This window comes from Pteropus alecto, unplaced genomic scaffold, assembly GCF_000325575.1.
Source record: "Pteropus alecto unplaced genomic scaffold, ASM32557v1 scaffold115, whole genome shotgun sequence".
Classification (NCBI taxonomy): Eukaryota; Metazoa; Chordata; class Mammalia; order Chiroptera; family Pteropodidae; genus Pteropus; species Pteropus alecto.
In genome coordinates, this window is record NW_006436814.1 from 2,167,762 (window position 1) to 2,185,300 (window position 17,539).

The 17,539-nt window shown below is 45.9% G+C and overlaps 1 protein-coding gene across 1 annotated transcript in view; it reads left to right on the forward strand.

Annotated features, from left to right (window-relative positions):
* The first annotated feature begins 764 nt into the window (after positions 1-764).
* Positions 765-17,539, forward strand: part of LOC102887592 (kinesin-like protein KIF26B) — a 243,884-nt gene continuing 227,109 nt past the window's right edge. Inside the window, exon 1 of the mRNA XM_025048510.1 lies at positions 765-1,301. Within this exon, the coding sequence (XP_024904278.1) occupies positions 897-1,301 (405 nt within the window). The 5' untranslated portion in view covers positions 765-896. The remainder of the gene's footprint in view (positions 1,302-17,539) is intronic.

The window sequence follows — 17,539 nt, forward strand, 5'->3', positions numbered from 1 at the left end:
CATCTGAGCTAAAGAGTCTTTAGTGGTAGTTTTAGATGAAATTTATAGGGAAAAGAACTTGGACTGTTTTGTCAAGAGATATTTTCCTTCTGATCTATCAGGATACCAGATACACGGGTGCAGGCAGGGGCGGCTTGCCACGGGCCCATGGTCAATAGAGAGAATCTGCAGGGGTTTGCTGGGCGGCTGGAGCTGGCTGGATCTCTGGTCTAAAATCTGTTTAGTTTGGTTTTCTTCCAATGGCACTTAGTGCACAGTGCTAATGAGGCCGAGATTTTCTTAGAATGGAATCTCTGTTCTGGGTCACGAATAGCACCTCCATTTGTTACCAACTTTCCATGGTTCGCGGGGGGCCAGGGCCACCGTGCATCTGTACAAAGTGACTGCACTCGCCCCGGTCCTGCCTGGACTAACATTTGTGTCTACCTGAGGAACACCTTGGGCGGATCCAGGTACAGTTATAATTCTTTAGTGGACACAAGTAGAAGAATCTGGAATGTGTTTATTTGACTGACCTAGTAAGGAGGATGCTTAGAGATATATATATTTTTTAATTCCTTAAAGTCTCTACTATAAAAATCTTACATTTGTCAGATGTGTTTCAGTCAGAGGCCCTCTGCCAGTCTGGTGCTCATTTCTGATGGATGTCAATCAAACTCTGCGAATGCACCTCGGGCTGAACTTGTAAACCAGCCCTCTGAATTGCACTTACCAGGCCTGAGTTATAGGCTCTCCTTTTTTTCTGCTTGTGTATTCTCCAGGATCCTGCTTTCTCGGCTGTGATTCACGACAAGCTCCAGGTCCCCAACACCATCCGGAAGGCATGGAATGACAGAGACAACCGCTGCGACATCTGTGCCACGCACCTGAACCAGCTGAAGCAGGAGGCTATCCAGATGGTGCTGACCTTGGAACAGGCAGCTGGCAGTGAGCACTACTATGATGGCTCACCTGGCTCGCCCCCGCCCCTCTCCAATATCCCCGCCCTGGTGGGGTCCCGGCACATGGGTGGCCTCCAGCAGCCCAGGGATTGGGCCTTTGTGCCCACCCCCTATGCTTCCTCCAACTACACGGCCTTCGTCACCAACAAGCATAGCAGCAAACCCAACAGCCTCGGGGTCAGCAATGGGGCTGAGAAGAAGGGTGGATCCCCAACCCACCAGGCCAAAGTCAGCCTCCAGATGGCCACCAGCCCCAGCAATGGGAATATCTTCAACTCGGTGGCCATCCAGGCTCACCAATACCTGGATGGCACCTGGTCCCTGTCGAGAACCAACGGGGTCACCCTGTACCCCTACCAGGTAAGTAGTCTCTGAGCAAGGAGGAGCAGGATTAACTAGAGTCAAAGCAGAGAAGTGGGCGACACTGCCTTTCTCCACTCCGGTCCTTCTGGGGCGTCCCCAACTCAGAGCCTCGCGCTTCCACGTGGCCCCACTGGACATTGCTAAACAATCATAAAATATACGAGCAACCAGTGATCCCTGATAACGCGTTGCCTCCATTGTCTACACTGTCTAAAAGATGTGTAGACACCCTTCCTGACCTGTTCCACCTTGACGGACCATAATCCTTTTCTATTTGCAACTCACCTTAAATACTATTGCAATTAGTTTAGCAAATGTGTTTTCCCTTTTCTTGTTGGTTTTTTTTTTCCCCCCAGTTATATAAATTAGCATGTACTCCCAAGTTTCCCTAGAGAAATAAGAGATCAGGTCTTAAATCAGCCAAGGGATCTAAAAAAATTCTTTTAATTTTTCTCGGTTGAGTTTTCTGTTGGATGAGGGTTGGGTTTACCATCTGTGTCCTCCATGTCCCCTGCATCAGTCACGTGGGAAGCAGCCGAAAGCGTTGACCACCACCGTGGCGTGGAGAGGTGGCCAAGCTCATGGTGCGTATCAGTCAGGGAAGATACTTGGTGAAGCAAAGGACCTCAGATCATTTCTTACTCGTATCTCTGTCGTAGCTGGTGTTTGGTGGGTGGCCTTCCACTATGACATGGGAACCCAGGCTCCTCTGTCTAGCATGTCACCATTTTCCAGGAGCCTCAGAGCTTCCCACCAGATCTTGCACAACCAGCCAGAAAATGAGGGAAGAGAGAGAATACAGAGGTTCTCACAAGGGACTCTGGGGGGAGTATACATAACTCTATCTACATTCCACTGGCAAGAATCCAGTCTCCTGGCCCAACCTTCCCTCAGGGGAGGCTGAGAAAGCCAATCTGTCCACATGCCCAAGAGAAAAAAGAAGCAAGTCGAGCGAACACGTAGCACACAGATTTTGTTCTATGGGGCAAAGATACAGGGTAACATAACATGAGTGAAATGTGGCCGATAAAATTCCTGGTAACTTTTCTAGATTGTGAGAAGGAATATAGATCGTTTCTCTTGATATCTTGCAAGAACATGGGGAGCATGGATCATTATCTTAAGGAGCTGGCGTTCTTGGACTGCCAAACATTGCATTTACTGAGTGCTTTGTAGCTTACAAAATATTGCACACACATCATTTAACTTAACCCCATGATAGGTCTGTGAGGGAAGCAGGGCAGATGTCTGATCTTCTTTCCGATTTTAAATAGAATGACCTGTGGCCACACAGGTGGTGACAGAACCCGCCTGGGGAAGGGGTTTCCCCACCACAGCTGCCTCCAGTGTCCCCACCAACCCCCAAGCAACCTCCTGGCCACGCTTTTTTCAGATGTGGCTCCTTTTCAGACGTGGCATACCAAGGAAGAGGTCTCATATTTTGACCTGTAGGGGTTTAGCGGCCACAGCTTTACTTTTGGGCAGAGTTTCTGTGTTGTGGATATAAATGTAATAGGAACCGGTGGCACCTGGGTGGGGCCTCATAGTTTGATGCTGCCACATAACTGCCTAGGACGGGGACAGAACAGCTTTTTTCCATTGTTGAATAACATGCTTTTTTTGCTTGCAATTTTAAAATTTACTGGTTTTAAAATTACAAAAATTAATACATGTCTGTTGTAAAATAAAAGATATATGAAAAAGTTTAAATAAGACTTTAAAAAATCAACATCACCCAGACATAGACTATGTAACCTTCGGGTACATTTCCTCCAGGTACTTTATACACACACGATTTATAAAATCGTGATTATGTTCATTTCTGCGATCTGCTTTTTGCTTAATATACTGGGTGCATTTTCCCATGCCATTATATATTTTTCTAAAATATGATCTTTAATGGTGGCATAATATTCCATTATATAAATACTATCCATCATGCGGATATGGCCTAATTTATATAACCAAGCATCAATTGACAGAGTTAGGTTTTTGCTGCTATCAGTAAAACACTCCGGCGCACATCCTTCTGCCCGGGTCATATTTCCCACACATCTTCTAGAGGGTTGTGCTAGCCACATACGTCTGTTACACAGACAACTCGCATTTCACCGTCTAGGGCCACAAAGCCCTAGTAAGATGCACCAGGTGCTGGTTAGAGGACTCAGCGGCTGCACAGCGCTGATGAGCAAGGACGGAAGAACGTGGGACTGGTTCTCTCCTATAAAATGGTCCAAGTGTTGGGAAAGTTTGTGTGAGGGGAGGGGAGCTGGAGATGCTACGTCAAAGCAAGGTGGGGGTTATGGGCGCATTTCTTCTACTTGTGCAATAATGCTTTCTGCTCTTCCTCTTCTTCTCTTACCCCAGTTAAAAAGAATTTCTTGTATAATAATGAATATTTATTAAGCTCTAACCAAGTACCAGACACTATGCTAAGTGTTGGATGGGGCTCCTGCCTGGGCTGGACACCCAGGTTTCTGTCCTGCTGCCCTTAGAGGAGGAGGCAGGTGACCGTCCCATTGTAAGCCAGGGAGGTGATTGCAAAGGTAGAGAGATGCCTAGACTGCTTGAGGACACACAGAAGAGCTCGTGATCGGGCAAGGGTGGGTTACTGTGGCCTAAAGCCACATACGTAAATGATTCACACAAGCCACCAAGTTCAGATTGTCCTGGATATATTGGATTGCTTCTTTCCAGCTCCAGAACAGACTAATTCATGCATTTCCCCTGAGTAGTAGTTAAAGGGATCAGAGGAAAGCCCCCTGGGATTAAGAGATTTGGTGCCTGGCTGTGCATCAGTGTCCCTGTGTCATGGCGGCGTCATCCTGGCGCCCTGGGGTGGGGGCTCGGGGTCTGGCCAGACTGAACGTCTCCTGTCACGGACATCTCCCTGCATCAAGTACTCTGCAGTTCACTGTCCGGCAGAGGTGGCTGGCTGCTCCGAAAGCTGACCTCACTTTTCCTGCTCACCCAGATGCCCACAGAGCAGAGGCGCCTCTGACTTAGTGCCAGAGCTGGTCCCTGGACAGAGAAGCATCTAGACTTTGCGCTACTGAGGGTTCTACTTCGCACTTACAGCCCAGAGCCATCAGAAGCGAGGGAGAGAAGACACTGCCATTTAAGTGCAGGGACGATGACAAAGATGAGGACAGGCTTTCCAGCAGTGAGCAGGTGACGCCTTCGCACGAGCGTCAGAAAGGTCCCTCAGGCCCCTCACGCCCCTGTCGCCCACAGCCCTGTGTAACAGTCTTCGACTGTCTTCCAGAGAAAGACTTGCTTCTCTTAGCTTGTGGACATTTGACACAATGTCTACACATATGCGGAAGCAGAAAATGCTCTAGACCCTTCATTTGACCACATGAGTTCCAACGTTGGAAAAACATGTCTGGACTACAGTTCTTCGAATCGACCATAGATTAATTACCTTTGTTGACTGGCAGCTGCTGATCTACATTCACTCTAGTAAATGAACTGCAGGAAAAACTGTACACGAAACGCTCTGAATCATAGAATGTTATGCTTCTAACCCGGCATCATGGAATCCAGTGCCGTAGGATGCTAAGTGTGTTTGCATCACGATGGGAGATTTGAGACAATCCTACCTCGTTCAAGGTTGTGGCTCCGCCATTGTTGAACCGCAGTTTAGGAGCTTAACATCTTAGTCTAAATGCTGACCTATGAAATCCCTACCTTGTAAGATTATTGTGGAGAACAGCGAAGGAGAGAACATGAAGCTACTTTACAAACTATAAGGCAGGATGACAGTTCTTTATTTCAACCCCCTCGTTTGCCGGACGAGAACCCCGAGGCTGAGCGATGCGAAGTTTCTTTCGTTCAGTTTCCTGAATCTTAGTCTGTTCTCTTCCGCTGGATTACAGATTCATTGAGGACACGGGTCCATTTTATTCCCACGTCCCTCGCAGCAGCTAATGTGTGTAAAAGTGGCCGCATATTAGAGAAAGCTTCTGTGGCAGAGAAACACTAAATGCGTTTCTCATGACCTGCCCTAGATTTAGGAAAAAATTCCAGGCCGAAAGACCTGTCCAGACCCTAAGATTTGGGGTAGAAACCATCAGTTAATTGGCTCCAAGCTAATCTTTAACCTAAAGTATCTTAATGATACTCAATAAATCCTTGAACGCAATGAATAGAATCCAGGTGGCATTTTGATGGCGCGCTCAATACAGGGACATTTGAGAGGGTAGGAAAACTATTTCGTAGGATTTTGAGACTTGTCAAGAAAACTCAGGAAGATGTTAGATTCATACATAGGTAATAAATCCATAATGGACTCTCAGTGCGATAAAATATTCAAGGTGTATTTCTCAAGTTATAGGAAAACGTTTTTGGTAAAAATTATCCTGCTTTCTCCAAAAGCATCTGTCGAAATCCATGTCAGAGACTGTGAATGCTAGGCTGGACTCTGGCTGATGTCAGGGTGGGGGTGTCTCTATTATATCTTTAGAAGTTAATTGTGCCTAGAATGCACGGGCATTTCTAGGAATGGGAGTTTACTCCCTCAGCTATGGGCGAGAGAGACAAAGTAGCAGCACCAACCTCGAAACGACTCAGGGTTTGCTAAGCTGGAGGGCCTCTGCGGCACTTAAACCTTGCTCCTCCAAGGTCGGAAGCCTTGGGAGGATGTGGTGCTGGCCCTTTTTTTTTGGAGGACTTCCTAGTGCCCCGTAAGAGGAAGGCGACAGTCTGGGAGGATGGGTTGTTCTCTAGTACTCAGAGGCTTTGTTTATAATGGATTCACGGAACCCAGAAGCACGTGTGCTAGTGTAGCTGATGCCCTGGGGATGAGGTACACCTGTGCTCTTTCCTCCCTGGACCACATTTCAAGAAGGAGCAGGGGCAGGTGTTTGGAGAATTCCCATTCACATCCTCTGCTCAGCTGTCTGTCCCCTGAAATATGCAAAGTGTCCTTTCTGGGTCAGTCCTGGTGTCAGTTTGCTGCCCGCTTGCTGCTTTCCTGCCCAGCCAGAGTAATAGCATAAGATGTCACAATTTGACAAATGATGGCATCGAAAAGACTTTTTTTTAGCATCATGGGTTTTTGTTTTCTCCTGTTTATAGATAGTCAAGGGAGTATTATTTATCTTTTTGCTTTCTGACCAACCATGAACACACAAAAAAGGAACCAGTTTGTATATTCGGTCATGGACAGAGCATTTCTCGAGGAAGTGGTGAACTTCCAACAGGGTTGTCATATCTCATGAATGTGGGCAGGGCCGTGGTCTGAAGGGAACACCCAGAGTTCATCAGGAAGTTTCAGAAGTATTTTTGTCTGGTTATTTCCTTGGTGTGGTAGGCTGAATAAGGCCCCCCCTCCCCCAAAGATGCTCATGTCCTGATCCTTGGAACCTGAAGCTACGTCACCTTCTGTAGTAAAAGGGGTTTGGCAGCTGTGATCTGAGGGTTTGGAGATGCGGAGATCATCCTGCGTTATTCAGGTGGGTCCACGGGGTCTTTATAAGAAGGAAGCAGGAAGATGAGGGTCAGAGAGGTGACGTGGATGGAAGTAGAGGGAAGAGAGAAGGTGCTACACCGCTGGCTTTGGAGACGGAGGAGGGGGCCGCCAGCCAAGGAGTGCAGGCAGCCTCTAGAAGCTGGAAAAGTCAGGGAATCAGATTCTCTCCTAGAGCCTCCAGAAAGAACCAGCCCTGCGGGCCCATTTTAGACTTTTGGCCTCTAGAACTTTGGAGACTAGAAAATAAATAGAGAATAAATTTCCATTGTTTTAAGCTGCTCCCTCTGTGGATACCTGTTTCAGCAGCAACAAGAAACTGACACACCTGGTGAGCATTTGGTAGCTGGAAAGCTTGGCAGGAGAATCTTGCAGACCAAGGAGTCGCTGTGGAAACTTGCAGAATGGCCAAGAACATGGGATTTTTTATCCCACAGGACAAGCTGCATTGCCCTGTGGATCAGACAGCACATTATCAAGTCAGATTATTTCATTTGGGTGCCTCTGCAGAATGAGGGGGTACTCATACTGCACGGTTGGTTTTCAATGGTCTCAGATTTCCCTATTGTTACAGCATCATAATAACAAGCACACCACAGCCATCCTGCATCGGTAGCTAGTAATTAGCATTATGTAAGTCTCTCACACTGTTGAAACTGCAGAACACATTCTAAGCTGGGGGTGAAGGGGGTGGAGAGACTTGACTAGATTGTCTGCAGAAAGAAACTCATCTTCTCTGTAGGATCTTCTGACCTCATAAAATGGGCTTTCACAGAACGGCCCCAGTAATAACTCTCAACCATCACGAGGCTCGAATGCATTTGAAAGCACTTTGTGGAAACAAATGTGTTAGTTGGTATCATTTTTAAGTTTGGTAGGCAGGGGACAGCACTGGAGATTTGGGAGCAGGGGAATGGAGAAAGTCCAGGAATTCTCGCTAGACTCACTTGGGAGCTTTAAAGAAATATCAGTGCCTAGGTCACGCCCCAGACCAATTCAATCGGGCCAAAAACCACAGCTTTAAAGAACAGTTTATCTGGCAGTGGTGTGATAAGTAGAGGGAAGGGAGCAGGGAAGATGATAGATAGATAGATAGATAGATAGATAGATAGATAGATAGATAGATAGATATAGATACATAGATACATAGATAATAGAGTGTATATTAGTATTTTAGAACTGCCATAACAAATTAACCACAAACCAGGCAGCCTCAAACAACAAAAATTTATTTATTCTCATTATCCTGGAGTCTACAAGTCCAAAATCAAGGTGTTGGCAGGGCCATGCTCCCTCTGAAGATTCTCGGGAAGAATCCTTCCTCGCCTCTTCCAGTGTCCGGTGGTCCAAGGTGTTTCTTGGCTTGTGGCTGCATCGCTCCTACCTCTGCCTCTGCCTTCACATGGCCTTCTGCTCTGTGCATCACTCTGTGTTCTCTCCTCTTACTATAAGGACATTGATCATTGGATTTAAGGACCATCCTAATGCAGTATGGTCTCATCTCAATCTTTAACTAATCTCATTTACAAAGACCCTATTTCCAAATAAGGTTACAGGTCATGAGATTCTGAGTGGACATGAATTTTGGGGAGACATGATCCAACCCACTACAGATGATAGATAGATGATTGATAGCTAGCTAGCTAGCTAGATAGATAGATGATAGATGATAGACAGGTGGATGGAAGGTGAAGATGCTGGTGAGGAGGTGAGGCACACCATGCTCCTTTCTTGATGAACCACTTCTGAATAAAGAACAGGTACAGATGTTTACAGGTGGCCAGCAGTGGAGGTTTCCTGTTCATGTTCTCTTTTGGAGAGAAATGAAGGGAAAGGGAGAAGATAAAAGGTAACACAAAGATAGTGAAGAAAGTGCTATATCCACAGACGTCCTTATACAGATGGAGAACACTTCGAGGGCCGAAAAAAATGACAAAAATTCTCAGAGACAAGGTCGAATGATTAACTTATGCACATGGGTGTTTTTGTGGAATAACAGCCTCCTCTGTAAAGGTTTAAGGCCGATTCGTTTTTTCACAGCCATAGGAATAGATGTAAATAGCATTTCTTGGGACGCTACCTGGGGGGTAGGTCAATTTAAGTGGAGGGCCTGATCTGACCAGTGCTAGAAGGATTCTATTTCTTTTCTACCAAGCTGATAGTTTGTATTGCATTTGTGGAATTGGCTGTATCTTTGTTTTTCTTCTTTAGAATTATTTCTGGGTCCCAGAAAGAGGCTGGAAATAGTGGGTAAGGTGCTTTGCCTCTCCCTTTTTTTGGGGGGTGGGGTAGGGTGGGTAGTGAGGGGTGGTAGGATCATGGCCCTTATCTCACAAACATGGGAGACTGACTTACCTCCCCCTCCAGCTCTCCCAGGCCAGGCTGGGGTGGAAAGCAGAGCTGAGAATCACTGCCCGGGGGCGGGAGGCGAACTCATGGGCAGAGAGAAGATTCTCTGGATGTAGATTCTTTTCCACACTTACCTTTTGTTTGAGATAACTTCCCACCTCCTCTCGCATTTGAGCCAGCTTCTCCAGTCTTGGTATCCCCAGGCGAAATACTTGCTTTCTTTATAGAGCTGAAGGAAAAAACCAGGGAATACCCACTGTCCACAGTGACCTGGTTAAGGGGGTAACAATCGCCTACTGTTTTTACTTTTAAATGACAAAATAAGCAGAATTTTTTCAGAAAGTCTGAGGCTGATATTTATCAGTGACTTTATCCAAGTCTCAAACAATGAGGGACTAAGCGTTGGATCACGCTAGATTTGCTGCTCATGCACCAGAAATAAAAGGCCAGCTTCCTGCTCCCTGTATGACATCTAGAAGGCTTCTTAACTGCTATGTGTCTGTATTTTCTTCTCTGCAAAATGGAAAGGCGCAGAGCCATTATGGGGATTCTGTGAGATAACGTATGTTGAATACTTAGCACTGTGTCCGGTGCATGCTAAGCCCTCAGTTAAGTGACTTGTCATCTTCTTTTAGTCACCTCAGACTCATGTGACTCAAGACTGAATGGAATCAGGGTCCTCTTTTGCAGTATAAGATCCAGGGGTAGATGAAAAAGCAAGACAAAAGCCATATATGAATATCAAACACATGAAATAAACGTTACCCAGCAACTCAGAAAAACATTCTACCTCTACGTAGAACCGGAAACCACCTTGCCATATGTACACCGCATCTCACAGGAGAAGGTCAGATTCTAAGTAGAATGACCTCATTTCACCAGTAAATAGATTGATAAAATATTGAAAGGTCCATGGACCAATTTTTCTCCACAGGCGAAGACCATTGTAAGGGAGGAGGGGATGCAAAATACAGACTTGAATCATTTAAAATTCTATAGCATAGTAAAGAGGTGGCATTTCCAATAATCCAAAAGAATAAAACCTCATTATTTTGGAGTTAATTTGAAATATCAAATAATTTAGGCCTAGATCACGATTCTTATTGCATGAACACTTTGCAACAGAATACTGGGGTCTTTCTTGCTTTTCTTATTTATGATAAAAATACATATTTTTATATTTTACATGCCTATGGTAAAATATAATTATAATATAGTTTCTTTGTTATTATTCACATATATCTTTGTAAAACATAGATACTTCTTTTAAAATTGTTATATAATTTGCATTCTTCAATAAATTAGAACATTAAAATCTCCACCTTACCTACCCCACCTCAGGCATACACCTAATTAATTTCAATTTGAGATTTTACTGTGTTAACAGTCTTTAGCGTGACAAATTAGCATGCTTCTATCTTACAGGGGTATTTGTGAGGATTAGTTAATGAGTCATATATTTCATATGCCTAAGTCATTCCCGGGGAGTAATTTAGGTGTTTAGGAAGCGTATTAGTCACCATTTTTTAGGACTCTGGAGACCCTTTAGTATATTATGGCTACACCAGTGGCCTCCAAGAATTCACATACTCTTTCTGAAGCCTATCAGAGGGCCTGGGAATGGCTGAGACACTGGGGTAGAAAAAGGGGCCGTGAAAAGCAAACATAGCAGCAGTCACATCTGTGTCCAAGACTTCGACCAGAAGTTTTCTGATGATATGACAAATCTGAGCCGGTCGACAGTTTCTGTCGCCTTGGCCGGGTGGCTTCCCGCGTACCCTGCGGGTCAGGCTGTGAGAGGCAGCGCCAGTGGGATGATCGACTCCTTAGCCTGTTTGTGATGTGCTCCCCTTTCGATAAAGCCACTGGGCCTCACAGACGCCAATGGAAGCAAGATAGGAAGGCCGCCCCTGCGAATTCGAGATGACAAGTAGAAGCCCAGAAATGTCAAGAGACCTGCCCAGCGAGGACACGCTAACGTTGGGAGTCCAGCACAGTTTCCTGGGGACTTGCCCCCGCCCCCACCGTCCTGGAGGGAAGAGGGCCAGACCCTGGGGAGGGCCACCCATAGCCCTCTCCTTGGGGGATTCCGTCCCTAGGATTTACAAGTCAGGTTTCATATTGTCCTGGTCTACACAATAGTGCAGAAATAACCGCCCTGTGTCGCATCTCACCAGGTTGGGGAGGCCTGTGGGGACAAAGATGGGCCAAAAAACTAAAAAGGCTTTGTTAGCAATGCTGCCATCTAGCGAAACATACTTTAGCTTACTTAAGAGACTGACTTATAACAGGCCTAATATTTATAATCTCTTCATAAATTATGTTAACTTCTTAAGATTAATAAAAGGGAGCGGAGCCATTTCCTGGTCAATAATGTGGTCTTTTTAAAAATTAAATTGATTGGGGTAACTTGGGTTAATAACATTATATAAATTTCAGGTGTACAACATTATAATATGACATCTGTGTACTCTATTAGTGTGCTCACCACCAATGTGGTCTTAATTTAAGGAATAATGGATGTTTAAATTCAGTGTCCTAACACATACCCTTTAGAAATGACCTTGGGTTAATAACATTATATAAATTTCAGGTATACATCATTATAATATGACATCCGTGTACTCTATTAGTATGCTCGCCACCAACGTGGTCTTAATTTAAGGAATAATGGATGTTTGAATTCAGTGTCCTAACACATACCCTTTAGAAATGACCTTGTCGCCTGAACAGATCTTCAGTGAAAATGGAACTCGGTTTTGGCATAGTGGAACAAACACCCAGATCTGCGTATAAAATCAGGCTCACCTTCTTATTAGCCGAGTAACATTTTAACCACGCAAAATCTCCGTATTCTCTTCTATCCTATGTATGTACTATCCTGAGATTGCTGTGAAGATGAAGCTCATTCATTCTAAAATATTCTTTTTGAGTTCTAAGCACTGGATGAAATGAAATCACACACACTTACACGCGCACACACGCACATGGACAGAGTTGCTAAATGAAATCTCATACTGAGGAATACAAAATCCACACAGATGGCTGCTCGCAGAGCATGGCTCTCTGCCCTTCCTGCAGCTGAACCACATGCTTGCAGGTGAGGTATACAGATCTGGAACAAAGCACAGGCCCTGGAAAATAGCGGTGGAACCGAGGGATTGGAAGACAGATGCATCTCTTACACTTGAGCGTGATACAGCTCAGTTTTTAGCAACTGCCTCAGGATGAACCTCGTCATGCCAGTTGCACTCTGCAGCCTCGAGATTCATTCAGAGCCCATTTCAGCTGAGATTGTGGGTTGGAGTTTTTGTTGGAGACAACAGTTTTGTTTCCCTCTAAGGATAGATTGTACTTTCTCTATCTAAATAGTGTTTTTGATAGAATGCAAATGCTTCGAGGGAGTAACTGCCCCGCTAAGGCTGGGTGGCCACCCGCTCCAAACGCTCTGTCCAGATAACCAGTGCTTAGTCACAGTTTATGAAACTGGCCATTTACAAGCAGCGGCCACTTTGTTGAGTCCATTAGGAGGGACAGGCGGTGGAGACATGCAAATCTCGTCCACAATGAGTAGAGAAGACGAGTGGTGGTAGCTGATGCTTTCTGGAGCAAGTGAGAAGCAGAAGGTGCTGTCCTCTCATAAGTGTGGTTTCGAAGCTTTGCTCACCTAGAAAAGGGCTGTGAATCTACTTGCCACCCAAGAGGTGGTAAAGCAACTCTTCCCCGGACTATAAAACCTTGCAGGAAGTGTTTCCGCCATGGAAGTGGTGTCTACTTTGGGAAGACGGTGGAGATGATAGAGCGCAAAGAACTAAAACTCTTTCCATTTCCACTTTTCCCACTTACATCATGGCCTTGGGCAGTCTCTCCATCTGCAACGAGAAAAACCCGAGTCCCCTTCTGCCCTCGGCTTTGTCGGCCTGTGAGCCGACGCCTTTGAATTTTTAACATTTCACACTCCCCCTATCGGCGTGCTCATCCTTATCTGGTTTTGTCTCCAAAGTTACCAAGTTCACTGTCTCTTAACTCTAGGAGCCATATGTGAATGTCATTAATTTCGTTTCATAATAATAAGAATAATCATTATAGCCAACACTTGGTACTCGGTATATGGCAGGCACTGTGCTCGGTGCCCCGTGTGTATTAATTCAGTGAAGCTTCGTAAGGGTCTGATGAAAGGAGCGGACCATTATTCTCATTTTAAAGATGAGGAAACCGTGCCACAAGTTCATGGATATAGACACCACTCGCACAGAGGATTTCCACGGTTGAGACTCTGAAAGATGTAGTCAACGAATGTTTTATTCAGAAGTGGTAGCTAACATTTCTACAAGTTTATAACTAATAAGTGTGATGTTAATAGTAAATGATGAGGAAGTTCTGGTTTTACCTGACTTTAAATATTAAGCAAGTTCTGTCCTTGCTTAATATTTAAAGTCAATATATTAAGATGTACGGTTGTTCATCTTCCTCAGCCTCACTCACGCATACCTTCTCTCTCTCTCTCTCTCTCTCTCTCTCTCTCTCTCTCTCTTTATTTTAAATGACACCATCACCTCTTGAGGTGTCTAAGACTTCGTTACTTGTCAATTATTCATACTTTTCCCCTCATTCTACTGACACCATCACCTCTTGAGATGTCTAAGACTTCATTACTTAACTTGTCAATTATTCATACTTTTCCCCTCATTCTACCCCTATAGTCTGAATTTATCACAGTTTATTTGCATCTCTGAGACTGGGCGGGCAAAGGAAATAAAAGGGTTTGCAATGAAAATCCGTTGATTCTATCATTTGTTTGCAACTTATACAAAAGATTTGGCAGAAAAGACAATAAGAACTAAAAAAAGAGTAATTAAAAATAAAGTCACTTCTTTAAACATTGCAAACCTCTCAACCCCTTCGAAGTAGCTGCTAACTTCTAACTACATAATAGGCTTAGTGGAAAATGAACCAGTGTAGTGTTTGGGGTTAATTGGTGTAAATGTATTAATTACAGCAACTATTCATGAAATGTTTTTGTAAGACGTGTCTGTTACTAGCGTAATATCTATATAAATATCATTCACCGAGCACACAGATATTATAAACGTACAATGCCCATTAGAACGCAGCATTTAAATTCTTTCTAGAGTACGGTTTCATCATGGCGCCCTCGATATCATTAGGGAGGCCGTCTGGGGAAAGGATTGCAGGATATGTGAAGGCCCAGAGATGTCACGAGAGCCGTGTGTTGGGAACTGGAGAAGCAGAGGACCGGGGCAGAGCACTGAAAACAGGCGGAGCGTGGGCTGCATCGCCGAGCTGTGTGCCAGGCCCCTGGTAATCAGGTGACGAGAAACCGCATGTAGATCCGACTCAGCCGAGCAGCGGGCAGGGCAGAGGGAAGCTGGCAGATCCCTGGTTTGGGAGGCGAAGAGGCATGGAGGAGGAGGGCGGGGGAGGGGCGGCGCAGACGGAAGCCCGAGGCCTTGAGGATGGGTGGGTCGTGGGACAAGGAAGAGGAGGGTTGAGGAGGACACCCCGTTCCCGTGCTGGGTTCCACATGGGTGGCGATCCGTGAACCAGTTCGGGGTAGACGCGAAGGGGAGGCTTAGGGAAGGGGTAAGGAACGAGTTCAGGTCTGAACGCCCGGGCACTGGGTCGTCCAGGGACAGACGGGGTGAGGTCGGGAGGGTTGGAGCGAGGAGCTGGTACAGATGAGGATGGTGAGGAGGAGATGCAGGAGGAGCCTGTGCGGCTGGCTCTTCCCGAGCCCAGGTGTTCTGGCTCCAGTCCAGTGTCTTCTCCACTGTGTCATTCTGTCTTGTCAATACCTAGACATGAAAAACCGTATCAGCATGTGATAAGCGCACTGTAGAGAGTCACCCATTTACTGGTTCTTTCAGCAAACATTTTTGGAACCAGGCGCCATACTAGTTCCTGGCGATGCAGAGCACGGTGCTTGAGACACTTGAGATAGGTCTTGCCGTCGGAGGTCAGTGAGGGGTGATGGGCTGATCTAATCGTCTCTCCTTTGCTGGCTCAAATGTGTGGCGTGTGTGTGTGTGTGCGCGCGTGTGTGCGCGTGTGTGCGTGTGTGTGTGTGCGTGTGTGTGTGTGTGTAGTGGGTGGAGGGCATCCAGTGGCACAGAGTGGCTCCCGTGTCCTTAATGTCGGGCAGAAGCTACAGCCCAGACCATGGGGCAGTGGGCTCTGGGGGCTCCTGCTGCCCAGCTGGGCTGCAGCTCTGTGGGACAACTAAACTCTGATCACCCAGAAGCAGAAGACTCTTGCCCTCCCCCTCCCCCGCCCCGCCCCGCCCTTGGTGTCCATAAACACTGCAAGGGTCATAGGGAGCCCATGAACCTGGCTTTGAGACCTGCGTGAGCGCTGTTTCCACCGTGAAAACCTCCATTTTAAAAGCTATCATTGATAAGGTAAGCGATGAATAACTTCATTTGCTTAACCTATGACAGATGTCACTACTAATTTTGTCACTCCCTGATCCTGGGAGGAGGAAAACAGTTCAGTTGAGGAACATATTTAAGTCAGCTGGTTCCTTTGTTCAGTGTTCGAGACGCCCACATCTGCCAGGTGTCGGGTCCTGGGGAGTGAAGATGAGGAAGGGCGGCCTGTCTCTGCGGGGTCCTCCCTGAGCACAGCTCTCTGATGGGGGTCAGACGTGGTCAGTGCCGGGGCAGAAGCACCGACGCCATGCGGGGGAAAATATGAACTCCATCCAGGTATCAGGGAAAATGCATCTTAGTATTGGTGATTTACATAGCTATGAATTAGATGAACTGTTTATATGAGCAGTAATCCAGAAATAAATAGTAAATACTGTATTAGTGGATGAAGGAGAGGCTGCATGAGCCAGCCCAGCTCCCTTTCTGCGGGTGGGGCTGTCGGACACCTCCCTGGAGTGGGGCTGGTCACCGGCGTGGGGCCGGTCACCGGCGTGGACCCGTGCAGGCTGGGCAGAAGGGGAGGCAGCAAAGACTCCGCTAAGCCCCACTTTCCTCCCTCATCCGCTTCACACAAACGACGGCCATTCCCCCAAGACAAGTTCCGAGTCCTGGGCTGCGGTTACCAACTTTGGTCTAATACGTGCATATGTTTCTGAGGCCAGAATAGGCCATTTTGAAAGCTCGAGTTAAAGGGTCATTTGCTTTCATGCCTTTCCCCTCAGACACTGATCCGTGAACCTGCTGCGTCTCTTCCTGGTGACTCTTTGGTGCTCATCTCGGTGAGGCCAGAGGTGTTTCCAGTAGTGACATGGAAACTGTTATGACTGAACATTCTGGCAATAAAGTTCACATTTAGTATCGGGTGAGAATTAACCTTACGGGAGAAAGGCTCACGGTATGAACATGTCAGTGATTTTTTTTTTTTTTTTTTTGTAGTATAAGAAAGCCACGTGCTAAGATTTACATAATAACTTTCTTTCTGGATTGATATTTCTGGAAAAGTATTTAAAGTAGCTCAGACTGAAAATATTTTCCCTTGAAAAATGAAACTAAAATAACTATTAGAGTTACGCGCTTTTAATTACCGATGGAAAAAACGGCTCCTTTCAATGCCTAGTCACAGAAATGTCACTGTCCTGGCTGGCCCAGATTTGCATTTTTTTCTCTTGTCTTACACATGTGATGCTGTTAGCACTTATTTCTATGGTTGAAAACTGCCAAGATAATAGCTATGTTAATTAATCTGGTCCAATGTATCTTTACCATAAACAGGAGCATGACTGAGTGGGTCCCTCCTTCCTTCCACATCTGTCCCTCATCTTCCCTGGAGAGAAGCGAGGCTAAACCGTCGTGGAAAGATGGTGCCTGGGCTGCACTTCATGGAAGAAAGGCAGAGTAGGCCTCCCTTCCTCTCCCTTTCTTCACAGTTATAAATCTGCCCTTTATATTCGGTGTGTCTAGCATTGTATTTCTATTAGGAACGCTGCTTTAAGTCTGTGTCTGTCTTGGGAGGGAAGATGTACAATCAATGGGTTGGTTTTGAACCTTGGACCTGCCTTCAGAAAAGCCACTGCGGGGTTCGAAGTGTGCTCATGTCACCTATATGCCTGTCTCCTGTAAGGTGACTCTGGAACAGGGAGCATTGGAGGAGACAGGCAGTGTCTGGGGCTGGTAGAGCCACTCCTTAAGTACAGCTCAAAGTCAGCAAGAAAGTTTATTCCAAGGCATGCCATCCTCTCTCGGATGAGGGAGGAAAGTCCAGTTTCCGTTACATCTAGTGCTTAATAATTCAAAATAGTTTGCACCGTCCACTCTCAGAAAAGCTCGTCTTCACACATGTTCGCACATGCACACAACTGTACAACTCTCCTGGCGTAATTGCAAAAAGCTATAATTTGTCTACTTTTATTACCAGAATTGGCTGACAAAGAGCTACAGCTTACGTTACACCAATATTAAAAATGAGA